This window comes from Bombina bombina, chromosome 3, assembly GCF_027579735.1.
Source record: "Bombina bombina isolate aBomBom1 chromosome 3, aBomBom1.pri, whole genome shotgun sequence".
Taxonomy (NCBI): Eukaryota; Metazoa; Chordata; class Amphibia; order Anura; family Bombinatoridae; genus Bombina; species Bombina bombina.
Window position 1 is genome coordinate 190872915 of NC_069501.1, and position 12658 is coordinate 190885572.

Here is a 12658-nt window from a genome sequence, read left to right on the forward strand (position 1 = left end):
AATAGAAGATAAGTTAAGAGTGGAGCGCCAACAAAGGCAAGGTCTGGTGTGTGTGTGAGGGATGTGTTCACACTATCTTATGTGGGGGCTATATCCCTGTGATTAACTGCAAAAGTTAATAATGGTTACTAAAATGATAAAGATAAAAGTAATAACACAATTTTAATACAAACACAAATTACATCACTAAACATGGATCCATGGTACATAAAAACATATATATATATATGTATATATATTTATAAAAACAATTCTAAAAAACAATTCTAAAAAACACAACACTTAAAATATAGGTTTGGATACCAGGGGGAATATGTCCCTCCAAGAGAAAGTTACAATATTGTTAGAACTAATATGGGTATGTAAATCGTAGAGGTGGTTGAACTCAACTACCCTCTATAACATTGGGTTCAGGGCTACCCGAAAATGGTTCAAATCACTGGTAGGTTGGTTCCTACTAGTCTGATCGATGCAATATACAAATTGTACAGAAGCAGAGAAATATATAAAAATATGAGAAAATACAGATAAAAATTCACAACGTGGTGTGTATCATATGTGAAAATACAGATAAAAATTCAGATAATACAGATAAAAATTCACAACGTGGTGTGTACCATATGTGAAAAAGGGAGAAAATGGTTATAAAAGAAGGTGATCACAGATTGTACTAGTGTGTACACAAACTAGTGTTGATCAAAAAATGATTCCAAAAAAGTGATAACAAAAAATTCTTGAAAAATAAAACTGTAAACCTGTGTGAAAAGAATATATGTGTAAAAAAATGTGTGACAAATCACACAGTGAGTGATGTGTGAGATGGTAAGTGGAAAAGGAGTTTGTTTGAAAAAGTACAAAATACAAATAAATACAATAAGAAAACAAAAATATATTCCTAGAAAACGTCCCCAAAAGTCATAAAAATGAAACTCAAATTAGTTCCAAATTAGTGTCCATAACAATCAGATGGTGGTGACCTTAAGGTGATCCTGATAGAGATTGTATCCAAAAATAAATAATAGTTAATGGTTCCGATAAATAGTTCAAATCCTCAAGATTGTGCAATAGTTAAACAGTTCAAATCCTTGATGTCAAGGTAAAGAAAAATAGATATAACAATGTGAAAAAAATGATGAAATAAAAGTAGAAGGCTGGGAAATCCTCAAAACCTAAAAACAGAAGAAAAATAACATAGTATAGTAATGTTTAGATGTCTTGAGAAAGGCCCAAGCTGTGGGCCGAAACGCGTTGGCAACTATATGGTGAGCTATTTTTCATGATTTATTATTATCTAAACATTACTATACTATGTTATTTTTCTTCTGTTTTTAGGTTTTGAGGATTTCCCAGCCTTCTACTTTTATTTCATCATTTTTTTCACATTTTTTTCACATTGTTATATCTATTTTTCTTTACCTTGACATCAAGGATTTGAACTGTTTAACTATTGCACAATCTTGAGGATTTGAACTATTTATCGGAACCATTAACTATTATTTATTTTTGGATACAATCTCTATCAGGATCACCTTAATGTCACCACCATCTGATTGTTATGGACACTAATTTGGAACTAATTTGAGTTTCATTTTTATGACTTTTGGGGACGTTTTCTAGGAATATATTTTTGTTTTCTTATTGTATTTATTTGTATTTTGTACTTTTTCAAACAAACTCCTTTTCCACTCACCATCTCACACATCACTCACTGTGTGATTTGTCACACATTTTTTTACACATATATTTTTTTTCACACAGGTTTATAGTTTTATTTTTCAAGAATTTTTTGTTATCACTTTTTTGGAATCATTTTTTGATCAACACTAGTTTGTGTACACACTAGTACAATCTGTGATCACCTTCTTTTATAACCATTTTTCTCCCTTTTTCACATATGGTACACACCACGTTGTGAATTTTTATCTGTATTATCTGAATTTTTATCTGTATTTTCACATATGATACACACCACGTTGTGAATTTTTATCTGTATTTTCTCATATTTTTATATATTTCTCTGCTTCTGTACAATTTGTATATTGCATCGATCAGACTAGTAGGAACCAACCTACCAGTGATTTGAACCATTTTCGGGTAGCCCTGAACCCAATGTTATAGAGGGTAGTTGAGTTCAACCACCTCTACGATTTACATACCAATATTAGTTCTAACAATATTGTAACTTTCTCTTGGAGGGACATATTCCCCCTGGTATCCAAACCTATATTTTAAGTGTTGTGTTTTTTAGAATTGTTTTTTAGAATTGTTTTTATAAATATGTATACATATATATATATGTTTTTATGTACCATGGATCCATGTTTAGTGATGTAATTTGTGTTTGTATTAAAATTGTGTTATTACTTTTATCTTTATCATTTTAGTAACCATTATTAACTTTTGCAGTTAATCACAGGGATATAGCCCCCACATAAGATAGTGTGAACACATCCCTCACACACACACCAGACCTTGCCTTTGTTGGCGCTCCACTCTTAACTTATCTTCTATTGGTACTCTTCCCATGGGCATTGGGGGCCCATTTTAGATAGGAGCTATAGGTCCTTCTAGCGCTGTGAGAATAATTCTCTCATTTGTAATATAGTCTAAACCTGTAAGCAAGTCGAGAGCAACTTTGACCATACAGGTCCAATTGTAAAATGTTATATTTCATAAGAGCAATACGCGGTTTTCCTTTACCCCATAAAAATCGTGAACATTGTGAGTTAAATCTTTGTATATCTTTACCACTAATAAATATAGGAATATTTTGCAGCAGAAATTAAATTTTAGGGAAGAGAATCATTTTAATAAGTGATATTCTAGCTGATAGAGTAAATGGTAGCTTAGCCCAGTTTCTGCCATATCGGGGTGAAATTCAGACCATACCAATCACCAGGATCACCTTTTAGTTAAAAGTATTCCTAGATATTTAATTTTCCCAGTTGCTAGTCTACAAGGATTTAATAATTGGCTATCTGTCTTTTTGGAGATCCAAAGAATTTCTGACTTGTTTAGATTTATTTTATAGCCCGAAAATTTACTAAATTCAGAGACAATATTAAGAATGAGTGGTATATTTCTTCTAGTATTGCCTACATAGAAGAGTATATCATCTGCGTATAAGGATAGGGCAATTCTCTTATTACCAATTAAGACCCCTTCTAATTGTTTCCTACATTGAATTGCTAATGGCTCCAAGGCAATGTTGAAGAGTAATGGCGATAGGAGACAACGCTGTCTAGTTCCTTTTTGTAGCGTTATGCTTGGTGAAGATAAACCGTTTACATTGATATAAGAAATCGGCTTTTGATATATTGATTTAATATAATTAATAAAATTCCCTGAGAGACCTAACTTGTCCAATACTGTAAATAGATTATCCCGGGAGATGGAATCAAACAATAGTCAACATGGCTGTCCTAATATTTTTCTGTGAGGTCCTACCTGGCATAAAGCCAGTCTGATCTGTGTGTATTATACCACCTATAATTTTCTTGAGCCTGTTAGCAATGATACTAGCTAAGATTTTATAGTCAGTGTTAAGTAATGATATGGGGCGATAAGCATTCATTGACTCTGCGTCTGTCTTTTTTATAAATAAGCACAACATTGGAAGCTGTGAAATATCTTGAAGGTTTAACATTATTAAAGAAATAGTTATTATATAGACCAGGGGTGGGCAGACTTTTGTAAGGCAAGGGCTACCTCTAATTTTATTCCAAGTGACGTGGTCACCTAACTAAATAAAAAAAAAAACACCAGTCGCTGGCTGTAAATTGTATTTTTGCCACAAATAGGACCTGATGGCTGAAAATTAGATTTTTGCCACAAATGATACAGCTTTAAAAATCAGCCGCGCTCTTTAATAATAAATACAGCCACACTCTTTACTTACTGCGAGAGCTCTCTCTTTACGTCAGACTGGGACCTTCAAGCAACCTTATCTGTGTACCGCACCTGCATATGAATAAGTAGTCTCACAATCAAGATGGCTCGGGTCTAGGGCTAGTGGAGTAGTCAAGCCTGGAACACATGGGAAACCCACAGCTCAGGTACAACGATGACAATTAACTATTCTCAGCTAATCATAGACAGACTCATTCTACAAAGATTAATTGATTAGGGGGCAGGTCCTGTTTGCTGCTCTACATCCGTCCGCTACTAGTTGAAGACTACTGCAAATAGTGGGGACAGTGACAGCGGAAGGACCTGCAGGCTTTATACCACCTTACACAGCAACCAGAGACTAGTATAGCAGCAACAGCACTGACCTGCGCAATCTGGTGACAACAAATTTTGGGGACAGAAAGCTGCAGAAACTAGCACAAAGTATAGCTAATATTAGTGTGTCAGAGAAAGTATCAGAGAGCAGCATCAAAGCCTGGTACAGAGTAATTAAAAGAACCTGAGGGGAGTAACAGACCCTGGCGGAAAAACAACACCAGACCATTCACCCAGCAGTGCCTGGTGACAAGTAACACATGACAGAACTAGAAAGTAGCAGTAGAATATCAAACGGAGCAAGACCTGGAACTGCCAAACCCAAGGATAACAAGCATCATCTCAATCTAGTGCATGAAGAGTCTGTACTATGGACTGATCGCTCGAGACAAAAAGTAGGAGAGCTTGGGACAGGCAGTAACCAAAGCTGTGGCAGCGAGTTCAGTTACAGCCCCATTGCGCATGCTGAAGTACACATACCGCCGTCATAGACTCATAGCCGATTTCAAAAGTCTGCATAAGAGAAACATTTCTCATACATCTACGGTGACGAGGCTCTTCACTCAGAATCTAGATGTGTGAGAAACGTTTCTCTTATTATGCAGACTTTCTAAATCTTCCAGGCGGTCACCTCAAAATTCACTTGCGGTCCACTGGTAGACCCCGATCTACCTCTTGCCCACACCTGATATAGACTGATAAGGATGGGGGGGATATCGTCTTGCAGGACTTTGTACAACTCAATTGGCATTTGATCTGGACCAATTGCCTTTCCATTTACAGAGCTCTGAATAGCTTGTATAATTTCCTCAATTGATATATCCTTATTAAGCATAAGCAATTGATCCAGTTGAATCTTTGGAATAATAAAATTGTCCCAGAATTTATTCTTAGCGTCTTGGTTAATATTATCCTGTGAATATAATTTCTGGGAAAAAAACAGTTAAACAGGGTCAGAATATCTTTAGGTAATCTACCATCTATTGAGATTGCTCCAATAGAATTATTTTTCTTCCTGCTTTTAACTAGATTAGCCAGGAATTTGACCGATTTAGGGGAATACTGTATCTATTAAACAATGCATTGTTATTAATGTCCCTTTGAGCTAGTTGATTTAGAAAATATTCTCTCTAGTTTTGCCTTTTGGTATTCTGTCTAGTTCACTCTGTTTGGATTCTCTAAATATCTCACATATTTGTTCTTCAATTGGTTGGCAAGCTGAATTTCTCTGCTACCCAAAATATTCTTTCTTCTAGACATATAGGCTATAATTTCCCATCTAAAGGCGGCTTTCGCCATCTCCCAGAGAATTTCTATTTTCGGTAAATCTTTATTAAAATTTATAAATTCCCTCCACTTAGATAGCATCCAATTTCTGAATCTAATATTCGTAAGTAAAAATGAGGGGAAGAAAAAGCTTGCATTTTGTTTCTGTCTATCAGAGTCGATGAATAGTTAGGGAAATGATTGTGTGGTCTTAAATTAAATTTGCGATGTCAGAGGAGACCTCAGCACCCAGAAGAGATTCACTAATTAAAAGCATCAGTTCTAGAAAAGGTCCTATATGTCCTGGATTCACATGTATAAGATCTCTCATCCAGGTGCTGAAGACTCAAGACATCTTAATTTTAAGGTTTTTGCAAAATTAGATAAAACTTTAGCTTCTTTTTTTATATCTTTTAACCTTCAATGATTTAAAGATATCAAGATGGGTATTAAACACACTATTAAAGTCTCCTCCCACTATAAATTCAGAATCTACATAATTAATAAGTTTGGCAAATAGACTTCCCCAGAAGACCGGTCAGTATTCATTTGCAGCATATAGATTGCAGAGTGTGAAATTAGAGCCTTGTATAGATACTTCTAAGATTAAAAACCTCCTTTTATCTATAAACTGACTTAATCTCATAATTCAGATTCTTATTAAAAGCACATGCAACCCCTCTCTTCCTTCCAACAGCCAGGGCCGAGATCACCTCACCAATCCAGCCTGCTCTGTTTGACTGCTTCAAGGCAATTTAAATGTGTCTTGTAAAAACTCAGTCTAGAGCATGTTTGTTTTTTGTTTTAAGATGTTGAACTATTCTTTTCCTTTTAATCAGGGATGTTATTTCCCCCCACGTTCCACAAGAGAATTTTAATTGCATTTTTCATTTGCATATAGCTCAAGTTAGGAGAGAAAAAAAGAACAAAAACACTCATACATTAAAATAAAGAGCAGCCTGTTTTAATCTAATGCATAAATAAATCAGCTTACATTCCAATACCTTGACATTTGTAAATAAATTGCTTAGCCTCTTCGAGAATATCTATCAATAACACTTGAGTCCTGGAAATTTTTTAGTTTAGCCGGGTAAATCATGGTGGCTTTAAGCCCAAGATTTATCAACTGTGTACATAGAGGGGCAAGCTCCCTTTTGTTTAAAGTTTCTGAGGACATTTTTTGGAAAATCAGGATTCGCATACTGTAATATTCAAATAGGGTTTGTTTACGATCTCAAAATCTTTTGTTTGTCCTGAAATTTCAAGAGTTTTACCACGATTGGTATTTTTGGGGTGCATGTACTATCCTTCATACTGACAGAGCCTAGTCTGTAAGCTCAATTGCCAGGGGAATCTGATCTACAGGGATCCCTAGAGCTTGGGTTGAGAAGTAGAGACCGATTTCATGATATCAGCAGATTGTGAAGCTCCCACTATTTTTAAATTATATCTACGGGATCTGTCTTTTAATTCAGCTATTCGGAGTTGGAGAGTATCAATTTAGCTTGTGAGTTTAGAGAAGTTTGTTGGCTATACTGTAGACCGTCTATGTCCGAAATTCTAGTTTCAATCTCAGACATTCTATTTTAATATTGTTTAATTTCATTAGACAGACAATAGCTCTCTATTTAAATTTTCAAATTGTGTGAGAAATTTATCAGATATTTGTTTTACCAGGCTGTCTATATCAATTTGATTAGTAATAACAGATTTTGTCACCAGATTCTAGGTCTGATGTGCCTAAGCTATTGCAAAGCTTTTTATCTGGGTTGCATATTAATGGCATTAATTTTACCGTTAGGTATTTTTATATGAGCTGAGTATTTCCTGTGAGTGACAGCTTGCGTTATTAAAAATAACTCAATTAGCATTGAGAGATCAGGTAGTGATAGTGGGAAAAGATGTTTTAGGCAAAGCACATAAATATCCTCTAACAAATTCTATAAAGTGAAAAAAAAAAAAGTAGTGAAACCATAGGTAGATCGCAACTCCACAAGACACGTGGTAATTGTGAATTAATAGTGTCTGAGTGTAAAGGGTTATTACTTGTTCTGTTAATCTCTTTATAAATTCTTTTAGGACTCAAAATGTTTTAGTAAAACTTGTTTTACTGGGGGGAAAAAAAAAAAAAAAAAAAAAAAAAAAAAAAAAAAAAACCCCTTAGGGATTTTTTATTTTTAACCAAAAACAAAGAAAAGAGTATAGAGCACCTCCTTAACCAAAGGAGAGATTGTATATCACTATTATGTAGATGTGCGATTCGGATCGAACCGAATTTCAGAATTAAAATTTTGCCGAATCAAACCGATTCGTAAATTCGGATGGCCATTGGGATTACACTAGTATTATACAGTATGTTAGGTTAACACCTAATATACAGTATAATACTAGTCTAATCCCACCTAACACTTACCGAAATGCAGAATTTCTTCGAATCGATTCGAACGTCGAAAAATTCCGAACCAAATTTTTCGCCATGCACATGTCTACTATTATGCACTTTTGAGCAGTTAACTTAGTTTTATACAATGTAGACATAATTCTTAAATTTTAATGACAGATCAATAAACCTTATGCACATATTCAACCTTTTTCTGTTTTATACTAAAGCTTGAAATAGGTAGCAATTGACTTAGCACTACTGAAATTGCAGCTAACATAGCTTGACGTACATATAGGAACTTATATCTAAGAAAAGCAAAATAAGTCCTGAAAATGCTTGATGGAGCCTGTGGGTCAGGATTAAAATGCTGCAGCTTAATCAGGGGAAGAAAAAAAAAAGTTCCTTAGGTATTTGATTTGTTACAGCTTGCTAGGATAAATTACTGATGTAGATCAAATTTTTTAGCTCTTTTGTAGGTTGGAGTCTTCACCCATAAGCCGATTTAAAGGAGGGACACAGTCTCCAGTGACCTTTAGATGGAAACGCCCCCATATCTTTACAAAGGGGCCCACAAAACAGTCAATATCTTTTCCCGATATTACAGTATTGAATACTAACTTTTTTTTAGCTGGAATTCCTTCTCAGATAAGCACAAGTAGAGACAAAGTATCTGTTAATTAGGTAGGGAGTCTAAAAGGGTTTTACAGTTCCTTATTCCAATTATATAGGATAGACAGTAATCCCAGCTGTAAGTAACCGAGGACATCACAATTAACCACCTGTTCTGATCTACATTTTCATATTATTTAGAGGGACATTAAACTTCTGGTATAGTTACGAACCAGGCTATGGTTTCTCTCCCCCATATCAGCAGCTATTTTTAAGCTACTCTTACTTTAATCACAGAAGTGGTTGATAAAGCTCTGCATTTTATACTGGGCGCCGCCATCTTGTATCACGTGCATTGCTGCATTCTGTGACAGAAGCAGTGCACCTTCACAGGGTAAAATTTTTGCCGAGTTAACAAGTTACATAAATATACGCTCTAAGATGGCGATACCCAGTGGGAAGATGCAGAGCTTCACTGTCTGATCATTCTAGAAGTGAGAGAAAAAGGAAAAAAAAGCCACACACCAAACAGATTGATTATATATTTTAATTAGGATCTGACATTAAAAGATGGTTTTGGCACGTTCACATGGCCATTCCACAGCCAAACAATAATAAGGGCAACTGTAGCTACACATAGAACACCGACAACAGCTCTGCTCCACTGCAGCATGTAAGCAGCATCACTAGACTCTGAAACAAAGCAAAATTACTTTAATATCTAGTTTTAAAGCGGAGCCATATATAATAAATGCTGTCATAGGAGATTCTCACAAACAGGGGATACCTTCTTTGTAGGCTGGCATTTCTGTATCATTCATCTGAAAATACACTGGCCCTTTAGAGGTCACCATTGATCTTGTATTTTGTTCCAAAACCAAGTCCTCTGCTCTTTTTTGTCCTGGGGAAGAAACAAAAAATTAAGTTAGGCTTTAACCTACCCATTTATAAGTTTGTGTTTATTCTGACTGACTTAATTTTGTAATGCTTAAAGGGACAGTCTAATCAGAAGTAATCTCATGATTCAGATAGAGCAAGCAATTTAAACAACTTTCCCCAATTTACTTCTGTTACCAAGAGAACGAAGCAAATTTGATATAGAGTAAACCTAGGTAGGCTCACAAGAGCTCAGAAGTGTGCTTGTGTCTTTAGTTCTCTATGGCAGCAGTATTTTGCAACATTGTATAACAAAGCTACAAATAATGTAAAACACTGGTGGCATAGAGAACTAAGGACATGTGCACACTCCCGAGCCTGCATAGTTTTACTCTTCAACAAGAGAATGAAGCAAATTTGATAACAGAATTATATTGGGAAGTTGTAGGCTCTATCCGAATCATGACTGATTTTATGGTTCCTTTATGAAATGGCGATATCATGAGCCCTACATTTTTAGGCCTATGTGACTTTCTAGTTTGTTTGCTGATATAAGTTCATTGTTCTGAGCGTGTTATATTAGAAGCATGTGTTAATATAGAGCACACTTGTTACAATTAGTATAAAACACAATTAGAACTTTGTAATCTTAGCGGGGGATGTATATTGTCAATTAAAGATAACTGGTGAAGTTGGCAAATACTTGCAGATGCTGCAATCCCTACTATGGGAAGCACATCACTCGCCAGAACAGTCAGCCCACTTTCTTTGAATATATAAAAAAAAAAAAAATTGGGTCTGGGTTAGGAGTTTGAAAATCAGCACAATGTTATTTAAATAAAAAAAAACCTATACATTTTTACAAAGACACTCCCAGATGGGCTATATACAAAAAGGATCTACAAAACATTTATGCAAATAAAGATCTAGCATACAATGTCCCTTTGTAAACGGAAGCCATTGTGATGGACATCTAGATTGTTAAAAAAAAAAAAAAAAGCACTGCAAGGTTACAATATTTAGCAGTAGTTGCATGATCTTACTTCTAGAAGTTCCACAGGACGCTTGACAGGAGTCCAGTAAAGAAGCTACACATGCAGAAGCACTGCAGTGTAAATACACCTACAAGAGAATAGATTAGACTCAGTTGCTTGTTGAAGCATTAAAGACAAAATGTATCCTAATATGGTTAAGTCATTCATCTGTAATAAGCCGATTACCCAGCATCAGTTCCAATATAGTTGTGCATAAAATCATGTGATTTGCTCAATAGGCAAAACATACAAGGTAACCTTTAAAAGTCAACATGAAAGCCAAAAATGTTCTCATTCGGATGGCAGTAAACTGGAAACTATATTCACTATCAAAATGTGCTTTGTTCTCATGTTATTCTTTGTTGAGGTGATACCTAGCCTCCCAATGTCTTGTAATTATGCTGCCATTTAGTGCTCTGGCTAATGTAAAACATTGTTGCTGCCATATAGTTGCAGACAAGTGCACATGCCTTAACTTACCGTCCTGCTTTTCAAGATGATATTTTTTGTTAGTTAACGAACAAGTCAGGATTCAAACACCATACCTGCTCAAAGCTGGCAGCGGTGTGTATTGCATCAATGAAGACTTAAAGGGACACTGAACCCAAGTTCTCTTTTGTGATTCAGATAGAGCATGACATTTTAAGCAACTTTCTAATTTACTCCTATTATCAAATTTTCTTCATTCTTTTGGTATCTTTATTTGAAATGGAATGTAAGTTTAGATGCCAGACCATTTTGGTGAACAACCTGGGTTGTCATTGCCGATTGGTGGATAAATTCATCCACCAATAAAAATGTGCTGTCCAGAGTCTGAAACACGAAGAAAGCTTAGATGCCTTCTTTTTCAACTAAAGACAGCAAGAGAATGAATTATTAATAGGAGTAAATGAGAAAGTTGTATGCTCTCTGAATCACGAAAAAAAAAAATTTGGGTTCAGTGTCCCTTTAAATGGACAAGAAAAGAATCTCCCCCCATGATTCAGATTGAGAATACAATTTTAAACATTCCAATATTACACAATTTGTGTCTCTTTAGCTATCCTACCCATGTCATGTGCATTGCATTTATTCAATAAATCACACGAGGCAGCTATCTGCAGCCACTGAACCTATTTCGATGTTTTAAAAAAAAAAAAAAAAAAAAAAAATAATAGAATGAGGCAAATAAGTAAATTGGAACGTTTAAAATAAGTGTGTCTCCCTTTAAAGGGGCAGTATACTGCATTTCTATTGACACAAGATACTAGCTTCAGAGTATAAAGATGTATGATTAATTTAGGTTAAGTTTTGTATATGAAATAGCCGATTTTGTACTTTGGACAACACCCCATCAAAATTGGTTGGTCTTGCAGACCTCATGTTAACTCACATTAATGGTTAAATAGACCCTGCAACAGTTTAGATTCTTTTAAAATTTTATTTAAAAGCCACAAGTTGTATACACACTTTTTTGCAAATGTGTAATTCTTGATATACTAGCTATAATTAACTTAAAGCAATTCAACTTGACCTTGTAACTTAGACTTACATCATATCGTTTAAACACATACCATTCCACCAAGAGCTTGTTGAGAGCTGGGATCCACAAATGTGAAGGTACTCATCATATAACGTTCATAATGAGATGGAAAAGCCAGATTTGCAGAACTCCCAATGGGCACTAGCTGGGTTTGATAGTTGTCACCAGTGAATGGACACCTTAAGACAAAAAGTTATGTTAGACTTGCCAGTAGGTTTGGAATACACAGCTAGAACAATACAGCTTACCTGTCAACCAGAACTGGCCATTGAGGTTGCAGAAGAGGATTAGCTGATGTTGTAGCCCAGCACTGGTTCAACACAAGATTTATAGTCGGGTCACTTCTGTGTAGTATCCTAACTTCTACAAATACTGGTTCTCTTAGTACTTTAACCAAGGGATAGTCTCCATCTTCATAGTACTGGCGATAGCTGGTGTCTGAGGAAAGCAGTACAGATTGTTAGTTTGGAGAGAAGGGAAAGCAGTGGTTTTGTTAAAAAAAAAAAAAAAATTAAAAAATTTTTTTGTTTTAGATTACCTTTTGCAATCCTCATTTCTAGCATAAAAGGGCCAGCGCTAGAGGCTGGAGATGGTGGTGGTAGGGTGAAGACATCTACCCTTACTGGGAGAGAAGCACTGGCTGCAAAGTTACATTGAATGTGTACTCTGGGAAGAAACATCCACTGATCATAAGTGAGCTGCTTTTAATACACATTTTTAGATTATTTTTTTTTTTATTTATTT

At 35.2% G+C, this 12658-nt stretch overlaps 1 protein-coding gene across 1 annotated transcript in view; it reads right to left on the reverse strand.

Moving 5' to 3' along the window:
* The window catches only part of LOC128652270 (zona pellucida sperm-binding protein 4-like), a 28131-nt gene that overhangs the window by 11272 nt on the left and 4201 nt on the right, over positions 1–12658 (reverse strand). The window contains exons 7-13 of the mRNA XM_053705207.1: positions 12453–12580; positions 12163–12352; positions 11946–12093; positions 10402–10480; positions 9270–9383; positions 9045–9175; positions 4910–5152 (exon numbers count right to left, since the gene is read on the reverse strand). Of these exons, the coding sequence (XP_053561182.1) occupies positions 4910–5152; positions 9045–9175; positions 9270–9383; positions 10402–10480; positions 11946–12093; positions 12163–12352; positions 12453–12580 (1033 nt within the window). The remainder of the gene's footprint in view (positions 1–4909; positions 5153–9044; positions 9176–9269; positions 9384–10401; positions 10481–11945; positions 12094–12162; positions 12353–12452; positions 12581–12658) is intronic.